General features: G+C 37.4%; 2 protein-coding genes across 5 annotated transcripts; both read right to left on the reverse strand.

Moving 5' to 3' along the window:
- Positions 1–1,018: 1,018 nt before the first annotated feature.
- hlx1 (H2.0-like homeo box 1 (Drosophila)) lies at positions 1,019–12,400 on the reverse strand. Of its 3 annotated transcripts, XM_046873436.1 has the most exons (5): positions 12,367–12,400; positions 3,090–3,561; positions 2,620–2,775; positions 2,127–2,311; positions 1,019–1,722 (listed from the first exon to the last, which is right to left on the reverse strand). In XM_046873436.1, the coding sequence occupies exons 2-5, from the start codon at positions 3,526–3,528 to the stop codon at positions 1,405–1,407; spliced, it is 1,098 nt and encodes a 365-aa protein (XP_046729392.1). In that variant the 5' UTR covers positions 3,529–3,561; positions 12,367–12,400; the 3' UTR covers positions 1,019–1,404. The 3 variants fall into 3 exon arrangements, with proteins under 3 accessions (XP_046729392.1, XP_046729391.1, XP_046729393.1); XM_046873435.1 differs by lacking the exon at positions 12,367–12,400 and having other exon boundaries at positions 3,090–3,907; XM_046873437.1 differs by lacking the exons at positions 2,620–2,775; positions 12,367–12,400 and having other exon boundaries at positions 3,090–3,910.
- naprt (nicotinate phosphoribosyltransferase) lies at positions 9,622–17,574 on the reverse strand. Of its 2 annotated transcripts, none has more exons than XM_046873434.1 (13): positions 17,126–17,574; positions 16,426–16,553; positions 16,269–16,351; positions 15,735–15,865; positions 15,156–15,271; positions 14,071–14,264; positions 13,850–13,987; positions 13,682–13,766; positions 13,514–13,594; positions 12,743–12,845; positions 12,488–12,648; positions 11,876–11,983; positions 9,622–11,569 (listed from the first exon to the last, which is right to left on the reverse strand). In XM_046873434.1, exons 1-13 carry the CDS (start codon positions 17,370–17,372, stop codon positions 11,510–11,512), a joined length of 1,635 nt encoding a protein of 544 aa, XP_046729390.1. In that variant the 5' UTR covers positions 17,373–17,574; the 3' UTR covers positions 9,622–11,509. The 2 variants fall into 2 exon arrangements, with proteins under 2 accessions (XP_046729390.1, XP_046729389.1); XM_046873433.1 differs by having other exon boundaries at positions 13,850–13,990; positions 17,126–17,572.
- Positions 17,575–18,419: the final 845 nt, after the last annotated feature.

Consider the following 18,419-nt stretch of genomic DNA (forward strand, 5'->3'; position numbering starts at 1 on the left):
ATATAGTTATACTGTTTATCTTTACAATCCCAATCCAAAAAAAAAAAACATGTGTGTGTGTGTGTGTGTGTGTGTGTGTGTGTGTGTGTGTGTGTGTGTGTGTGTGTGTGTGTCCCATTCCTTTGTTGTTTTTGCGTATAATTTGACTGTGTACCAGTGTCATAATTCACAAACAAGCTGTCTTAATGGAAACGGACATGAAACAGCCACGGACAGAATTATATACACAACTCCAGCGTTACGACCTGCCTTTGGTGATTGTCACAGAGTCAACTGGAGTCCATTTATGGACTCCGTTTTTATTTGCACATCTGAGCCGGGATTCATTTCTGTTGCTGATATCTGGAGCCAGTAAATGTACACAAACTATAAATCTCAGCTCGTCACTCTCTGTTTATTGTTAGATGCCAAATTTTCCCAACTAACATTTTTTAGAGTGTCTTTGGGGGCCAAAAAATATGATAAAAAAAAAAAAAATACAATACCCGCTTTTCATCTTATTATGACCTAATATATATATATATATATATATATATATATATATATATATATATATATATATATATATATATATATATAAGATCACATGTATATTAAATCTGTGAAGCAAAGACGGTTTCAGTACATCAGAACATAAATGGTATTTTTATGCAATAAAAAATCTATCAGATTTGCTGTCAGCACCTTTTTGTCTTTAAAACTGTATTTAAATAAATTCTCTATACACCGTAAAGCACTTCTATAAGCGGATCAGCTGCTGTTCTTCAAAACATCTCTAAGGACTTGCGGTCCTTCCTTTAATATTTTCTGTTTGCTTTCTTCTTACAACTTCAATAACATTTCATTTGAATGAAGTATTGAATATCCTGTTTTCTTTTCTCTGACATTATGTTTTTAAAAAAAATGTGTTTAGCAATAATGATAATTAATTAATCATAAAAATTCAATCTTATTCTAATAAATATTGGCATTAATACTCTTTGTATAATATGCTAATCAACTGTTCCCCAAACAGATGTCAAGTAAGAAAAAATTGCTAAACTTTTATTTACATCTTCAGTGCAAATACCTACAAACAAAATATAATACAGTCATGAACTTTAAGATAACATTTACATTGAGTAAATTCCCAGAGGTCATAAGGTGAACAAGAAGTGGTTCAGATGAATATTTACAATTTACAATAATAGCTCAAGATCAGATTCACAAGATATTCACAATATTCCCCCCTTACACAGGAGCAAGTCAGTGACATCACCGGATATATTTACTTTTCACGTCGGAGTGAGGTCCCAGGCATGACCTAACCCGGCCTGTCTCCCCTCCTGGAGTGTGTCCTCTCCTTCTTCGGGGGTTCAAACTCAGCTTTTAGTGGTCTTCATGATTTATTTTTTCCAACAAAGTTCAGAACGGTTTCTGTGTGGATCCTGTAGTCTCTTTCACGGAGTTTGATGAGGGTGTGATGTCTGGGCCTACAGGAAGAGGCCCGGCGATTATAACGCTTTGTTTGCTCGATTCTGACATGTTCACATCTCTTTTCTGTTCTGCGTCATCGTCGAAGTCGGACTCGCTTTGCTCGGAGTCGCACTCGGACTCGTCGCGTGTTTTGTGCTCGGACTCGACCTCGGCTTTATCCGACTCTTCCTTCTCTTTGTCCTTCTGGGCCTGGGCCTCTTTGGAATGTCTCCATTTCATTCGGCGGTTCTGAAACCACACTTTGACCTGAAGATGAAGAGATTGTGAATTAATTGATTCAGAATAAAACACACAAGCACACGATTTCTCACTATGTACATAGTTCTAATTTCACAATCACTTATTTGTGTGTGTGTGTGTGTGTGTGTGTGTGTGTGTGTGTGTGTGTGTGTGTGTGTGTGCTTTTGATTTATTTATAAGACTTTTTTTTTTTTTTTGCAAGGACGCAGTAATCTGCTCTGACTTTTCATCATTTACAAAAGTCGTTATTATTGACTTTCATTTCCCCATGAAGATACGTTTCGCAACACGGAGAAGCACACGCTTTTCAGTATTTTTATTTTATCTGTGCGTCGCGTGCTTCCTGTGTCTCCTGTCAGTCATGCACACACACACACACACACACACACACACACTTTGTTTTAGCCTACCTGAGCATCCGTAAGGCCCAGCATCGCAGCAAGCTGTTTTCGGTCGGGTTTCGTGACGTACTTCTGAATTTCAAATCGTTTCTCTAGACCTTTCCTCTGGAGGTTGGAGAACACGGCTCTGGACCAGGACCTTTTCCTTTTGTATGTCTGTGGCATTGTGTCTTTGGTAAGGACTGCATAGGGCCCTGGATGGAATCAAACAGTATATATATATATATATATATATATATATATATATATATATATATATATATATATATATAGTTGCATGCACCAGTATTTCAAGCACTCGAGTATTTATAGGCTACAGAATATAACAATCCTGAGAGATATTATTTGAAGACTTTTAGATTTTATTATTATTATTATTTATGTATATGATACTTGGTCGATGCCACAGCTACATAGTTCCTGAATAATATTTCTTGCTTTTTTTTAAAGATTGCAACAAAAATAAAAAGAGCTGAGAGTTGGCAGGGGAGTGGCACACTACCTGGGAAAGTGTCCTGATACTGATGCCCTGAATGTCTGGATGAACTTATAATGGAGGATGCGTCGCTCATCCCCGGCTCTATGGCGGTGAAGTACTGCCCTGCGCTCGGCTGCATGGACACTGACTGGCGGTTCGGACTAACAACAGACGTGTGATCTGTGCGCAGAAAACACAATGATACGTGTAGTTATTTTTATATGCAATGATGTCATATTTAAAAGAAAATCGATTGGGATTTTGAAGGGAACTGTTCTACAAATAATAGTTCTACAGCAAATAGTCAAGATCTGCAATAACTTATTAAAAATGATAATTGAGCAAGCACAGGTCATGTGATCACTAATCCTGTAATTAAATCAATACCGATGGGCATTTAATGGTGTTAATCTTGATATTAAAATTGTCAGTGTGTGTGTGTGTGTGTGTGTGTGTGTGTGTGTGAGAGAGAGAGAGAGAGACTTGGTGTTTACCTCTGAGTGATGAAGACTCTTTTGATTTCGCTTCGAATTCTGTCGACAGTATCCGATCAATGCCGAACTTGAGATCTTTGCTAGAAAGTGGAGGTACTGATTGAGAGAAGAACGTGGTCCTGGCCACAGAGGTCAAGTGTAATCCGTGCCTGTGATAGGAGGCAGACGCTGCGCTCACTCTCCCGGCGAACACGGACGCGTCCGGCGCTAACGGAGACGGGCGCAGCGGAGACGCCGCGGGATGAACTTGAGCTCTGGCTCCCATGTGGGTGACGAGCGCTGGAGATCCAGCCACGCTCTCGCCGTCTCCAAAATGTAGGATGTCGGCAATGCAAAACGAAGGCTTTTTCACCGTGTCCATGGCAAAGCCACCCGAACAATAGGCGGACCAGAGGCTAAAATTGGACGCGTAAAGGGGATTCAGCCCGGCTGTATACATCCTCCTCTATTCTCTCGCCTGTTTGCGCGCGCGTGTGTGTGTGTGTGTGTGTGTGTGTGCAGAAAAAAAAATGTCACGACATACACCATACACACGTGTGGCCTACAGGTAAAAGAAACGAGCGCTTTCTTTAATGACGTGTATCTCCAGAAATGTTCTCAAGTATGAGATCCAAATCTGTGGTCCAAGAAGTTCTACGCAGAAGTTTCTTCTGAGTTGCTGATTGGCTCGATTTGGTCCAATGGAGATTCAGAAGACCTTCCTACTTCCTCTCGATGCTTTAGAGAAAGCCTTGGGAAAGAACTACAACCACTAAAGATAGTAAATGTAGCGCTCGGAATTACCATCGGATTTCATCATTACTATCGAATTATATAGAGAAGGAGAAGTGCGAGTCTAATCTGATCTACTGCACTTTATTAGATCTTATTCAGAGATTTGATACATTATGACATAAATATCAATTTCATAACAACATTTTTGAAATGGTGTACACCTCTTTATTTGTTTGTTTGTATATTTATTTATTGTTACTGGACATGTGATCATTAATGAACTTGACATAATTTACAACTCAATACAATCATGCAAAATTATTACTGGTGTAATTATTACTATAAAATAAATGACATCCTTTATTATTGGGAAAAGTATAAAATAAATAGCCTCAGGTTCCTTGTTGGCCCAGTGAGATTAGGAAACAGGAGTTTCTCGATGCAGGCCATCCTGTTTTTAAGGGCTCTGATTCCAGCCTAAATGAGCGGATATTCCTGCAAGATTTATCCCGAAATAGAAGATGTCGGTATTTTAGGGTACAGCGGAGGTCCCTATTTCCTCCGGAGTGAGGAGGGGGGACTTTATAATGACTGTTAGCACTTCCTTTTTTCAATATTTGTGCAACTTTATCTCAACCTGCAAGTTGCATGGTGACGCAAATCCGTCTTTATGCTTATAATAAACAAAGGAAATCTATTCTCCTCGAAAACGAAAACACAATTAACTTCAGAAGCGATACTTCATCCATATGCAGGATACAAGCCGAGGGCAAGTCATTATTATTCTCTTCTACTGCTGTGCTAGATGTAGATCTACGCAATTATTATTATTATTATTATTATTATTATTATTATTATTATTATTATTATTATTAATATTATTTATTAATAATAATAATAATAATAATAATTATTATTATTATTATTATTATTATTATTATCCATGTAGTTTCAAATGCATCTTTAGAAAATCCAAAAAAAAGCTCTCTGTAAGAAGGTTTTGAGAATTATTAATGCTCGAAATCTGTGCATTTCGATGATATTAAAAATGTTCGGTCAGCTACGCGAATGTCCAATAAAAAAATAAATAACCAAATAAATAATTGAACCACTTGTTCTTGAGATGTTTCTCCAAATGCGTCACTCGGGTCCTATCTTCCTTCTGAGGCGTCCATTATGGCTGATTTATGATCCCGGAAAGGTCTATGACCCTGACTAGCTCTTACCACGACGCTTCAGAGTGACACTTTTCCGGTTTAAATTTAGAGATGAAATGTAATGTTTACCCTGGACCTTACAGTCAAAACAATCCGTGGAAAAGGATGTAGAAGAAGGGCCGAAACACGCACGTTCATTCAGGCATGCAGAGTTTAGAGCTCCACGGGCCCTGGGAAAAAAAACGGCCTGATTACACTGGAGGTTCTACTGAAACCTTATTAGCTTTAAACAAACAAACAAACAAACATATAATAAATACTTTAGACAACAAAAGATGAATGAACATATTCATATAACAAATATTCGCATTTCCTAATATTTGTTGCACATCTACAGCTCCTGAGTCGCTTTATAATAACTTTGTATTCCTTTTCCTGGATCTTTAATAGAGATTAATTGTATTTATTTGTTATTTATTTATTTAATATAATAATCACACTGGTCCTTAAACACAAACACAATTAACACCTTTACATTTGATTATTTTTTGTGTTTCAGGGGGGTGGGAATTGTTTGTTTGTTTGTTTGTTTGTTTGTTTGTTTCAGTAGAAGTAGAAGAATTATACACATATGTGGCCAATAAACATTTCTATTTCTGCACCAGGCAATCGTACATCATGATATATCACGAAAAAGCGGTATACCGATATACAAATTATAGACAAATCATCATCAAATCAACAGTATAGATTTAAAGTGTATATATTACAAAAATCTCACAAAATTGTAACTAATTCTTAAGTTCAATTAACTTCGTTTTTTTTATTTAATACGATATAAAAAAGTAAAGAAATTAATTCTAATTAAGCAAAAAAAAAAATCATATTAATCTAAGAATAAAAGCGAATGGATGTTTGTTATTATTGTTTAATCCGAGGCTATCTATCTATCTATCTATCTATCTATCTATCTATCTATCTATCTATCTATCTATCTATGTATAATAATAATAATAATAATAATAATAATAATAATAATAATAATAATAATATTGTAGGCTATAAATCGAGAATATTTTAAGAATTTTATCATTTCTTTTTATTTCTAACATCTGTCTCAGTATTCATCAGGTCTAATATAGAATTTAAATATTGAAATAGCCCTGATTTCGAGGTTATAATTTTATATTTCATAAAGCTGTGGGAAAGTAACTGGCATGCAATGAAAAAGCTCATCATACATATTGAAAATATTGCAGTCTTGGTGTCTTCAGGCTCGGGAATGGACCTAAAGAAAAAATCAATACTGGTTTTATAGCATAGTTTGTGCAAAAAGCTGAATATTTGTACAATTTTAGAAATTTCAGATGAATTAAATACGGCCTGATATATAAATATAAATATGGATTTTTACATTTCAGAGGGAAGTGTGTGCATTTGAGAGTGCAGTCTTTTCCATGTGTGTTGCAGAATTACAGAAAATTTGCTCGATCTGGAAATCTGTGAATTCCTGAAAAGATCATTTGTGATGCGTAATGTTTTAAACTCCAGTTCTTCAAGAACACAGAGGAACCTTACAGGAGATAAACCTGACTAGATCACACTCGCCTCAGTCGACCTGCTCGTTAAACAACAAAAGAGCTTCCTTTAATGGAAGCCTCAATGCTGCCCATTAAAACATCTGTATTTACACAAAAGCGGCGGCAGATGTTGAAGTCGTGCCATTTGTGTAAAGGAACCCAGACTGGCACATTTCTCTTTTGGGTCGATATACACATGACTAAATCAAATCCAGTGAACGCTCTCACTGCTAAATAAGAGCAGGACTAATGGAAACGCGAAAAGGTCATGATAACAAACCATTACTGTTCCTGCTCCCAGTGTATCCTGGCAGTGATCCCGCTAATGCGTAAATCTTCAGCTCTCCATGCAAGTGCACCCCAGTGAGCTTTGCCCATGCGCAAAAACAGAAAAGGAAAAAAGAAAAGAAAAGTCCAGTTCTTGCTGTCCTGATTAGGCTGTGCGCTCTTCTGTGACTGCACCATGATTGATTGTGCACTTGTTTACTGAAGGCAATCACTGTTGAAGCAAACCAGAGTCTCTGGAGCTTTGGAGGATTAGCTTTTAGGGCGCATGGGCCTTATTAATTATCGTAATGGAAGTAAGCAACATAGACAAATTAAATAAAGATAGTAAACTAAAACACCACAACATTTTAGTGGAGATGTTTAAATTCCACCAGTGCGTGAATTAAAGCGATTCAGTGGGTTTTATTTGCATTAAGTGGTGTTTGGTGGTCTGTCCTTTTGATTTGTATTTATTCGTCATGCTAGAGAAGGTGCAGATAAAAAATCCGATTTATAAATTTTTGCTGTTTTTTGCGGTAAGAAATGAATTAGAATGAAATTAGTGTCTTGATATAAAACATGTCGATGCTCATTTAATGATTGGATAAAACCTGTTTAAATCCTGTTTATTGAAATACAGTACAGTATAATTACATTTTTTTTTTAAAGAAGTAAAAACCTAAACCAGGGAAAATGCATCTCGTGTAAAAACATTAAAAGCAACACTTCCTTACATTATCTGTCCCCATATATATAGATAGATAGATAGATAGATAGATAGATAGATAGATAGATAGATAGATAGATAGATAGATAGATAGATAGATAGATAGATTTGCATTTAGTTTTTATTAACATTAAAACATTAATTAGAACGGAAATCGGCATGTTTTTATTTTGGTCCAAAAAAATGTAATGTACAGAAAATCTAAAACTAATAATGGATATAAAAATAAACTCTTAAATACAGGTTTTCTTTTCCTGCACTCTTTTTGCATCTCTTTCTGCTCAACAGTCTTTAAAATGTGGTGATGTTTTTTCTTGATTTCAGACAGACTCATTCAGTGTAAATGAAGGCGTTTATGAGAAACCAGACTGATAATACTGGAATAAAATGTACTGGATTCCACATAATCTGCTGAATGTAATTTTATCACCACTGAGTTCATTTCTGCCTTTTTTACAAGTTTGACTTAATTCATCAGTTTTCCATAGAAACGTTTATAACGTATCTATCTATCTATCTATCTATCTATCTATCTATCTATCTATCTATCTATCTATCTATCTATCTATCTATCTATCTATCTATATGTCTGTCTGTTTGTCTATCTATCTATCTATCTATCTATCTATCTATCTATCTATCTATCTATCTATCTATCTATCTATCTATCTATCTATCTATATGTCTGTCTGTTTGTCTATCTATCTATCTATCTATCTATCTATCTATCTATCTATCTATCTATCTATCTATCTATCTATCTATCTATCTATCTATCTATCTATCTATCTATCTATCTATCTATCTATCTATCTATCTGACAGTTTTTCATGATGAGTTTCAATTTGCTTTTCGTTTCCTGATGTTCCCCAGTCGCAGCTGTATGTCGCGTTCACACAGTTATTATTACACCTAATGATAAAAATTCGGTTTAGTGGAATGAAATTGTTTCTGACCGATTCTTGATTCTCAGTAGAAGACGAGGAGGAGAAGAGGAGGAGAAGAGGATGGGAAGGAAGAGGAGGAAGAGGAGACAGTGAAGTTAATGACACGGGTGGTATTTAGGTTTATATTAAATAAACTCTCTGACTGACAAGATCTCGTTTTATAGCAAATAATCCGATTGGTTTAAATCTAATTCCTTTCTGCATCTGTTTTTTTTTCGTGTATATATTCCACAAAACATCTGCCCACAGGACAATTGCACACAGCTGCATTTTATTAGGAAATAAAACTAAATGCTGCTGATGTGTGTAAATCTGGTAGATTATTATTATTATTATTTACAATATTCTATACTGCAATTTTATTTTATTCTGCTGCACATTATAATGTGTGTGTGTGTGTGTGTGTGTGTGTGTGTGTGTGTGTGTGCGTGCGTGCGTGCGTGCGTGTGTGTGTGTTATTATTAAAGTTGGCCTGTGCTTGTATCTGCTCTGGTTCTGACATTGCTTTATCATGCTGGAACATTGCCTTGTTTACATTATAAAGGATTTGCAGACTTTTTTTGCTAATAAACTTCCCATGAGTCCTGTTTCTTCTGATTACACTGATTTAATTATTTATATATAATTATAGACAATCACATGATCAGCTGTCAGTCATGTTCAATTCTTTTAATTTAACATTATTATTATTTATATCAACAGTAGTAATTGATCACTAGAACTTTTCATGAACCCCAGTGCCAAATCTTTTTATCTAACAGTGAAATGTTTTATAGTTATAAAACAAATGACCACTGGCTCAACATTAAAGAGATGCGATGCTGCCCTCTTCCGGACAATCCGAGAATTACCATAGTGACACCAACAACGCAGTCCGTGCGGAAACGTGTCATTCTTTACAATAAAAGCCCGAGTTTTATAGAAAAATAATACGTAAAAACGACTATCAATATAATATTTATTTATTTATCCAGTCATTAGCAAGGCTACAACTCAAAAAAAAAAAAAATCATTCAAAACGTGTTAAATCACGTGATAGTGAATCAAAATATTAAAAACTACAATTTGTTGGAAGCCTCTGTACTCTAAAGTATTCTGATTTGTAATTTTTTAAAGCAATAATATAAAGACTTTGCAGAATAATTGTTTTTGATTTAATCAATATTTAGTCACAGAAAAAAAAGCACACATCGCATTACACTTTCCAATCAAACGTACACTTTGAGTAAACATCTAAAATCCCAGACAGTAAAGACATTTCTGATCTTCACAGATACCATCGGTTATTCAATATGCACTGAAATATTTGGAATAATACAGAACTGTGTTTAAACGATAAAACCTACCAAATGTGCTTGTGAAAAAAATCAGACTTATGTTTTAAAACACACACAAAAAAAAAATTAACAGATTTTGATCTCATTGCTTTGTCGAAATGGATTTAGAGCAACAAAAAAACAGAAATATTTTAGATGTTTTGAACATGCGGTGTGAACATTGTGATCTGGAAAAAGTAGTGTTTGGTTACAGACATTTTACACCATTAATACTGTTAATTGTCAATGTTAAGTTCGATGTTAAGTCTAAGTTTGGTTTTGCAACAAAAAGGCAGACAGCACAAACATCACAGTGCATAGAACAGTCATACACCAAACTGGATTCCTGGTTTCATCACCCTGAGTCATATAATGAAATATAAAACCAGTTTCCTTTAAGATATTGGATGTTTAAATGTCATGAGTTTGAATTCCAGAACTTCTTAGACTCCTGAGTTTTTGAGCCTTAACCCTCAACTGCTCACTTGTATAAATACATCAAATAATAATATCACAGTGTCGATGAAAATAAAGGCATATGTAGATAGTAGTACAGTGTGTAGGCATGCAGATCAGATCAGAACAGGAAATGGACCACCACTGTTGTCTTTTGAAGCATCAAGTGTTCCACTATAATCAGGAGTCTGTGGATTAATACAATAAGAAACCCCAAACACCAGAATGGGTTCAAACAGAAATACACTCAAAAAGACCTGTTTTTAGACCACGTGAGTGAAATCTCCACTGAGAAACCTAAAAGAAAATCTATTTGTTTATTGTTGTTATATTCAAGGAAAAGAACTCACACCCTGATGTATGGATTATACGAGTTTCCATTAACGCTAAACAATCTTGACGACAATTCAAGTATTCACAATACATTCACATTTGGATGATTGTTTTGTTTACAATCTTGTGCACAAACATGGTGATTAAACCCTACATTGTGAAAATGTTTTATTATTTTATTATTGATGGAATCTGATCATACAAACCAAATCCAGACTGCATACAGGACACTGAAAACTTACCAAAATACATGATATGTGACCTCCAGACATGAGATATTATATAAAATATGTTTGGGTTGATCATATCAGCTATAAGAATGACTATGGTATACTGCTCTCTGGTGGTCTAGCATAGCTACTGCACTCAAGTCTGGGTTCAGTTCTGGTCCAAAGCCTGGATAAAAATGTGTGGTGTGTTTCAGGAGGAGCATCTGGAGTTTGTACTATATCACATATAGGAGGTGGTTTCAAAAAGTTTTGAATCTAGTTTTGTAACACGCCAATAGATGGCAGCACAAGGACGCACGCACAGTCACAAAAAGCACCGACCTTCATAAATCAGGTGTCTGAAGGAGGACATTCGGCAAAAGCCACCGGATCTGTGGTGCGGGAGTCTCAAAACCTTTTGATACCACGGACAAGACCAAAAAAAAACCCCTAACAAAAGCAGCTAAAGAAAAACAAGTAGTTCGAAATTCTAGTCTAATTTAGTCTAATGTAAGAAAAAACAAAAAAAACGAGGTCAGATATTCTTCTTGTTAGCGCGATCGTGTCGTTAAAAGAAAAATAAGGATATTCAACATCCATAAAACATACTTATGCACAGACAGATGGTTGCCCCTGTGCAAAGATGTGCAATAATAACAGTCCCTGCTCATGATGAAGCTTTGAGGCTCAGGTAGGGAACAGGAGATCGTCATGTTAGCTGTTTCCTCTTCTCATGTCACGTACAAGAGAATTAATTTTCTCTGACATGGCCACCTGTGAAGGACAAATAGGGAAGATGTTACACTAGATGTAGTGAAAGTGTGTAAGATTTCATTAAACTACAAAGATGTAGATGTAGGTGAGGATGCATTCATCTCAAAGGGGTTTGAGCGCTATAGCAGGAGATCTTCTACTTCCAACAGGACCTGGAAACCTGGAACAAGTTTGGGTCTCCTAAGATGTCTTATACATTTGTGTGCCTCCAGCTTTGTGTTAGCAGTTTTTGAGAAAGAACCACATATGGCTAAAAAGGTCAGTGTCCAAATACTTTTGTTTTCATAGTATATATTAAAGACTCACGTTATAGGACTCCGGCTGCTCCAGTTTTTTGTGATGGACGTGCAAGGACTGAATGGAGCGCTGTGCATGGACTCGAATCTCAGACGTAGTGCTCAGGGGAAGCATAATCTGGAAATGAAGCAGAGAAGAAACATTCAGGTAGATTTATTTTGTGGTTCAGACACGTTGTGATGTTGTGATGTTTTAGAAAGTGTTCAAATATTTATTTATCTAATAAGACATTTAGTACATTCAATTTTGCTCTTAACTAGTCACTTATACTGGGAGGGTGTAGTTTAGTGGTTAAGGTATTGGGCTTTGGATCAGATGGTTGTGAAGTCAAATCACAGCTCCACCAAACTGTCACACAAAGGAGCTGAGCAAAACCCTTAATCCCGTATCTGCTCGGTAGTATGAATGGACCAGTGATTCTTAAAGTGTGAGCACTGCCCTCTAGTGGAGAATAAAGACATGACAGTTGTGGCGCAATGATAGTCAGGATTTATATATTTCGTGTGTGTGTGTGTGTGTGTGTGTGTGTGTGTGTGTGTGTGTGTGTGTGTGTGTGTGTGTGTGTGTGTAAAAATAAGTAAAAATAAATAAGCGTGACTGGGTGGACTGGGTGGAGAGTACCTCTCCATGTCTAAAGACATCTAATCCCAGGTTTATCACACGGGCAGGTGTGATCGACTGGACAGCAGATAAGATCTGCCCTAAAGGATGACAATTCAAAGGTTCTCCTGCCTTTGGGGCAGGCTCGTCTGATAGGCATAGCAGATCCATTTGAGGATGACCTGTGTGGGTGAAATCAAAATGTGAAGATAAAACAGACAATTTAAGAGAATTAAAGAAATATAATCCAATCCCTTAGCAGGCTGGGAAGGGTACCATCAGGGTCCAGCAGTCTGTAGATGGACTTTCTGCCTGGCAGTGTGCTTTTCTCCGGATCCTCGGTCAGCTTCATTCTAGGGCGACCTCCAACCTCTACCAACTAATAAATTACAAATCGCATCTATATGATTTCACAGACGACATCTGGATATACAAAAACTTTGTGACTGTCTGATTATAAAAAAATCTGAAAATATGTTTTTCAAATCTCCTAAATCCATATTCTATAGTCTAAGCTAAATGTATAGTCATTTATGTCTGTACTTTTGAGATGATCACCAACAGTCGGAACCAAATTCCTTGTGTGTTAACACTTGGCCAATAAACCTGATTCTAAATGAAGGTAACAAAATATATGAGACCCTGAAATATATATAATTTGAATGGTATGTTTTCCACTGTGTAGCATCACGCCTTCTGTCTGTATACATCTGGTAACTGAGGAGAGCAGCTGCTGAACTTTTGGGAGAAAAATGTTGTCCCATATGTGTGTAATACAGGATTTTTTGTTTCATGTTGCGCAAAATGATTTATAAATAGTGAAAGGTCTAGACTGCAGACAAGCCAGTTCAGCACCCAGACTCTGCCACTACTGCAGTTAGCATTGTCTTGCTCAAATACGCAAGACGTTTTCAATGTTCTATTATGAATAAAATACGAGATTTGCAAATCATCACATACTGTGTTTATTTACATTTCACACCTAACTGTTTTTGAATTAGGTTTGTATTTGCTGGTATGTTGCTCCAGAAACCTCATTGCGGTTACCTTATATACACAACCGAGTGAAGGTTGACTTGTGCACGTAACGAGGTGAGTTCCAACTCCCACCACATCAATCTCATTATCCTGAGAATCCGGAAGGAAAACATGAACATAAACAGGAAGAAATCTGAGCTATAATGGATTATTTCAGCTAGAAGGGAATGCGCTTACTTTCTTGTTGAGCTCTGAAAGACTTTTTTCAGAAACGCTGTTCGACCCGACGATGACGAGCGACTCAAAAGCAGGAACTGAGAAACTAGTGGGAGAGAGATGAACTACTGAGTACCATATACAGCCATAATATTTGTAAAAATGCAGAAGCACATTTGTACAACTTACTGTTTGTTGCACTGTTTGAAAACATTACACACTTCCAGAGATTGTCCACAAAGATCTCCACTGTCCAACCTTACACCCAGAGGCTGATACTGCAGGTCGCAGAGCGCCAGGGCAACTGCACAGAAACAGGGCAAGCCGCTACTGCAATTATAGAAAAGTTGAGTCTGTCGTGTGCGTAACACAAAAGAAATCTGATTCTGAGATACAGGAAATTGTGTTACCTGCTGACGCTGTAGCTGTCAATGACAGGGAGGAAGTTGGAAGGATAAGCAATGGAATAAGACAGGAAAGCAGCAAGTTCTCCTTCATGCACCTGCTGTGGCTGAGCTCCTAGTAACTCACATACACGTCCTAACCAGTCCTTCACCAAAGGGACAAACTCCACAGGGTCGCCCCCTTTAGCTGGCGCCAGAGACTGCAGTGAGAATAAAAGTAAAAAGGAATGGAACACTATAAAAAGTTTGGAGCGTTATGGAGCGAGCGGTGAAGCTTCGAGGAACAATTGATTGCTATAAATGTGGTTAAATATTTTTATGTACAAACATAATATTTGATGTGAATTCGTGATTTTAGTATTAGTTCTTTCTACCAGTAAAAAGTGTGATTCAGGTGATATCTTCCAAATAAAGTCTCCGAAAGATTTACAATCAATTATTTTTTCAGTCTCCTCCAAAAGTACTGGAACATCATGACCAATACAAAAAAAAAACACTGGTGTACTAATAACGAAATATCAGAAGTTCACCAACGACCTCCAGAACTGAAGAACTCCAGAAGCCTCTCATCAGCAGAAAGAATCCAAAGTCCACAAAAGAATACAGAAAAGATCCTCAAAACCAAGATTAAGTTCTACCCAAGAAGTGGAAAAGCCAAAGTGTGGAGAATGAAATGTGAAAGCTCATCAATCAGGATTCACTAATGATGGGACTTGTGATGAAGCAGCAGAATGAATTCAGAATTCAGTCTAATCAGGATGGACATCACACGGCAAAACAACTTTCCAAAACACACCTCCATCACAACAAAGGACCTCATCAGAATAAAGTTAATCATTAGTCCTAATCTGAGCAACAGTTCACCTTCTGGAGATAAGACTAAAGAGAAAAACATTTAAAACACATATCATGTATCATGTGATGTCATCTTACGAGTATAGCAGCGCAAAAAAAAAAAAGATTTGGCCATGCTGTTCCAATACTTTTGGAAGTGGTGGTATATTGTACAGTGCAACAATCTAGTGCATGTGCAGACATGCTATAAAAATCAAAACTCTTCCATGTTAATGTTCTTCCGTGTTAAGACGCACCTGTGGCCACACTTCCTCAAGCGAGGAGAAGGATGTGACGTAAGAATGTGCAATGGTGCCTGCTACTGGAATTCCAAAGAGACGGCCAGCCAGAGCATTGCTCGTTAAATCAAAACCTGAACACACACAGAAAAACATGGAGAATCCATTTAAATCCTCAATCAAATAACGGATTTTACTAAATGGTGCATTATAGAGCCACAATTCTGTAGACACCTGACCCTCACACCCAGAAATGTTCTCTTCATATGGTGTAGATTACTTCACAAAAGAGCTTCAGTTTTTATTATATTTAGTATCTACTGCCTTTAGTACTAAATAATATACTTTACACATATACATTAGAGCATACTGACATTCTTTCTTCGCATATGTTAGGAATCTGGGGTCAGAGTTCAGGGTCAGCTGATACAGTACCACATGCTCCAATGCCCCTGGAGCACTAAGGGTCAAAGGACCCAGAAGTGGCAGCTTGGCAATACCAGGGCTTGACACGACCCTCCCCCCCTGATCTTCAGTAACCATTAACCCAAAGTCTTAACTACTGAGCTATCAGAGTAGGTATCTGTGAAAATATACCTCCAATATATGTGTAGCGAGAAGCAGTCAGGCCTCCATCAGGCCCCTGAGCTCTCCTCAGACCCATCTCCATGAGTCTCCGTCTGGGACCTGCAGCTAGACGGAATCGTGCAGCGTTTGTGCACACGAGACTGCAAGGACGCAAAGATAGTTAGATATAATATAAGCACTAAAAACATGTTATTGTACTATTGGACCACTGAACTGAGCAGTATGTAATGTAAAATTGTCATTTTTTTCCAAAACGTTCACCAAAGGTCCAGAAACGTTGCTGAGATTCCTCCAAGCAATTTAGAGTAGAACTGCAGTTATCAATTATTTTAGAAAACGAGTAAAATCCATCGATTAACCGGATAAGAAGTACTTTTTTTTTTTTAATAATGGTGCTTTGGCTGCACTTGGGCACATTTGGTCAGAAGGTTCCTTAAACCCTCAACAATGAGTCCCCTTCACTATGGGCTTGTTTCAGTATCCAGATGAAGACGACAATGAAAAAATTTTTTTTTAATGTAAAATAATAATAACTAATAATACCTGGCATAATTGACCAGACAGAGAAGACTGGTTTCCAACAACTGCACCACAGCCAGTGGACCAGACACCTCCAAAAGAGGAACCTACATAATAACAGGTTAATATTACTTCCTCATTATTATACTATCAGCAGTAAAAGAAAATGTGTGTCATGTACCCGGGCAAAAACGACGGTGCCTTCAGCTACTGCCCTCACAGACACAGCAGAGGAGTCCAACCCTTTCAGGTAGAGAAAGAAATCCGGGTGGGTGTCAGAGGGTAACACGGTGCGCAAGTATTCCACATCTGTATAACATAAACAAAGGGTCAACATCTGCTACAGAATCTTTACATAATGACTGTGTGTTGGAATAAACTCGATATTGTATCATTACTTAATAATAATAATTAAAATAATAAGAATAATAATAAGAATAAGAATAGAAGAATGAAGTATGTTGGTAATAAATTTGAAACTAACTTATATCTTTGTAACAACACTGAAAGTTTAAGACTAACATCTGCACGGTTTGTTATGTGTAAACTCACTGGAATGTGTGTTCTTGTGTTGAATCTATTTGACCTTTGTTTCATGAAGAAAAATGAAGGTCACGTTTTTATGAATTAGGATCAGAATATAGATAAAAGGTGGAGAATTTAGGGTTTGGAAGTGGCTCGGGTAGTGTGTGTGTGTGTGTGTGTGTGTGTGTGTGTGTGTGTGTGTAGAAGGGGAGGGTGACATTACAATGTAAACTTAAGAAAGAGGACTTTTTGCGCATATTGCGCAATTTTTCATTTTCGTGTAAACACCCCGACCCTGAAAGCTCTTCCAGCACAAAGTCCAATCAGCGATAAAACCGCGCACACTGGACACTAACCTTCATCCGTGAAGCGAAAGTCCCGCAGGAACCGAAGGCAGTCCCCGAGTCCCGCAAACAGAGAGAAGCCGCCGCCGAACGGGTTGTCCCGGAAAAAGAGCTCGAACGCGGCGTGCTGGTTGTGCCTGCCCGCGCGCCAGTACGCGTACGCCATGGTGAACTGGTACACATCCGTGAGCAGAGGCGGCACTCTCTGGCGCACCGAGAGCTCCGGGGTGGCACATGGATCACCCAAAACCGTCGCCATGTTCACTGCTCACTGAACTCCTCACGGGCCGGGGAAACTTTACTCCACGCCTACGGCCGGAAGCGCGCACAGGGCGCCGCTCGGGAACGCGGCTCCGTTACGCATGGCGCATTTACTCCGTTCTTACGGTGAAAGGGCAACGCGGTACGGCGTGTTCCCCATTCAGAGAACACACACACACACACACACACACACACGTACAGTGATACAGAGTAAATATTTTCAGAGACACACGTGCACGCGCACGTCATATATTTAATCTGAGGTGTTATCATTTTTTTAAAAAAATACATTACACCACATTTTCACTGTGAAACTTGATATTTGTAATCTGCTTTAAAGTTCTACACACACACACACACACACACACACACACACACACACACACACTTCACGAAACTGGAAACATTTCAAATAAAAAAAAGCATATTTATTGCATAAAAATGCCATTAAAAAAACCTGATTTAATAGTCATAAATAAATGCCAAGCAAACAAATTTTCCCATGACGTCATCCAAATTTGTCAGCGCTATGAAACGAAACTTGATTCAATCATGATAGATAGCCCCAAAAAATTTTCTGATTTTCATGTGTGTAGTTTTTATCTCCAGGGGTCGCTATAGAGCCCCAAATGAATTTAATTCTTTAATGGTTTTATTGCTCAATAGAACAGCAGATATGAACCATTAATGCACTGCGTGGAGAGGGTGCTTTTGGTGCTTTTGGTGCTTTTGGTGCTTTTAAGGATTAAAATAAACAGAAAACTAAATAAAGTGAATGTTTTTGCATTCTAGTGGTTATTTTGTAAATATTGTAATAAATTATATACTTAAGCCTCATTTGCATCTGAAGTTATTATTATGACTGTAATTGGATTCCTGAAATACCTCATCATAATTAGAGAAAATACTGATTGTTCTTGGCGCTGTAATAGTTTATATCACGTGAGAACATCGCTGATGACGTCACTCTGCGTGCACACTGCCAGCACAAGGTCACCTGGCATGCCCTGTGGCATGATTATGTAATTACACTTCCTGCAAAACA

Source organism: Silurus meridionalis, chromosome 18, assembly GCF_014805685.1.
Source record: "Silurus meridionalis isolate SWU-2019-XX chromosome 18, ASM1480568v1, whole genome shotgun sequence".
NCBI classification, from domain to species: domain Eukaryota; kingdom Metazoa; phylum Chordata; class Actinopteri; order Siluriformes; family Siluridae; genus Silurus; species Silurus meridionalis.

Excerpts from the sequence above, each read along its gene's own strand:
- hlx1 (XM_046873436.1), bottom strand. The coding sequence starts at position 3,528 with ATGTATACAGCCGGGCTGAATCCCCTTTACGCGTCCAATTTTAGCCTC. Across the intron at positions 2,776-3,089 it reads AGAGTCTTCATCACTCAGAG|ATCACACGTCTGTTGTTAGT; the intron begins GTAAACACCAAG and ends TTCTGCGCACAG. Across the intron at positions 2,312-2,619 it reads GTATCAGGACACTTTCCCAG|GGCCCTATGCAGTCCTTACC; the intron begins GTAGTGTGCCAC and ends GATTCCATCCAG.
- naprt (XM_046873433.1), bottom strand. The coding sequence starts at position 17,372 with ATGGCGACGGTTTTGGGTGATCCATGTGCCACCCCGGAGCTCTCGGTG. Across the intron at positions 13,991-14,070 it reads GACAGCTACAGCGTCAGCAG|TAGCGGCTTGCCCTGTTTCT; the intron begins GTAACACAATTT and ends CTATAATTGCAG. Across the intron at positions 12,649-12,742 it reads CAGACTGCTGGACCCTGATG|GTCATCCTCAAATGGATCTG; the intron begins GTACCCTTCCCA and ends TCACCCACACAG.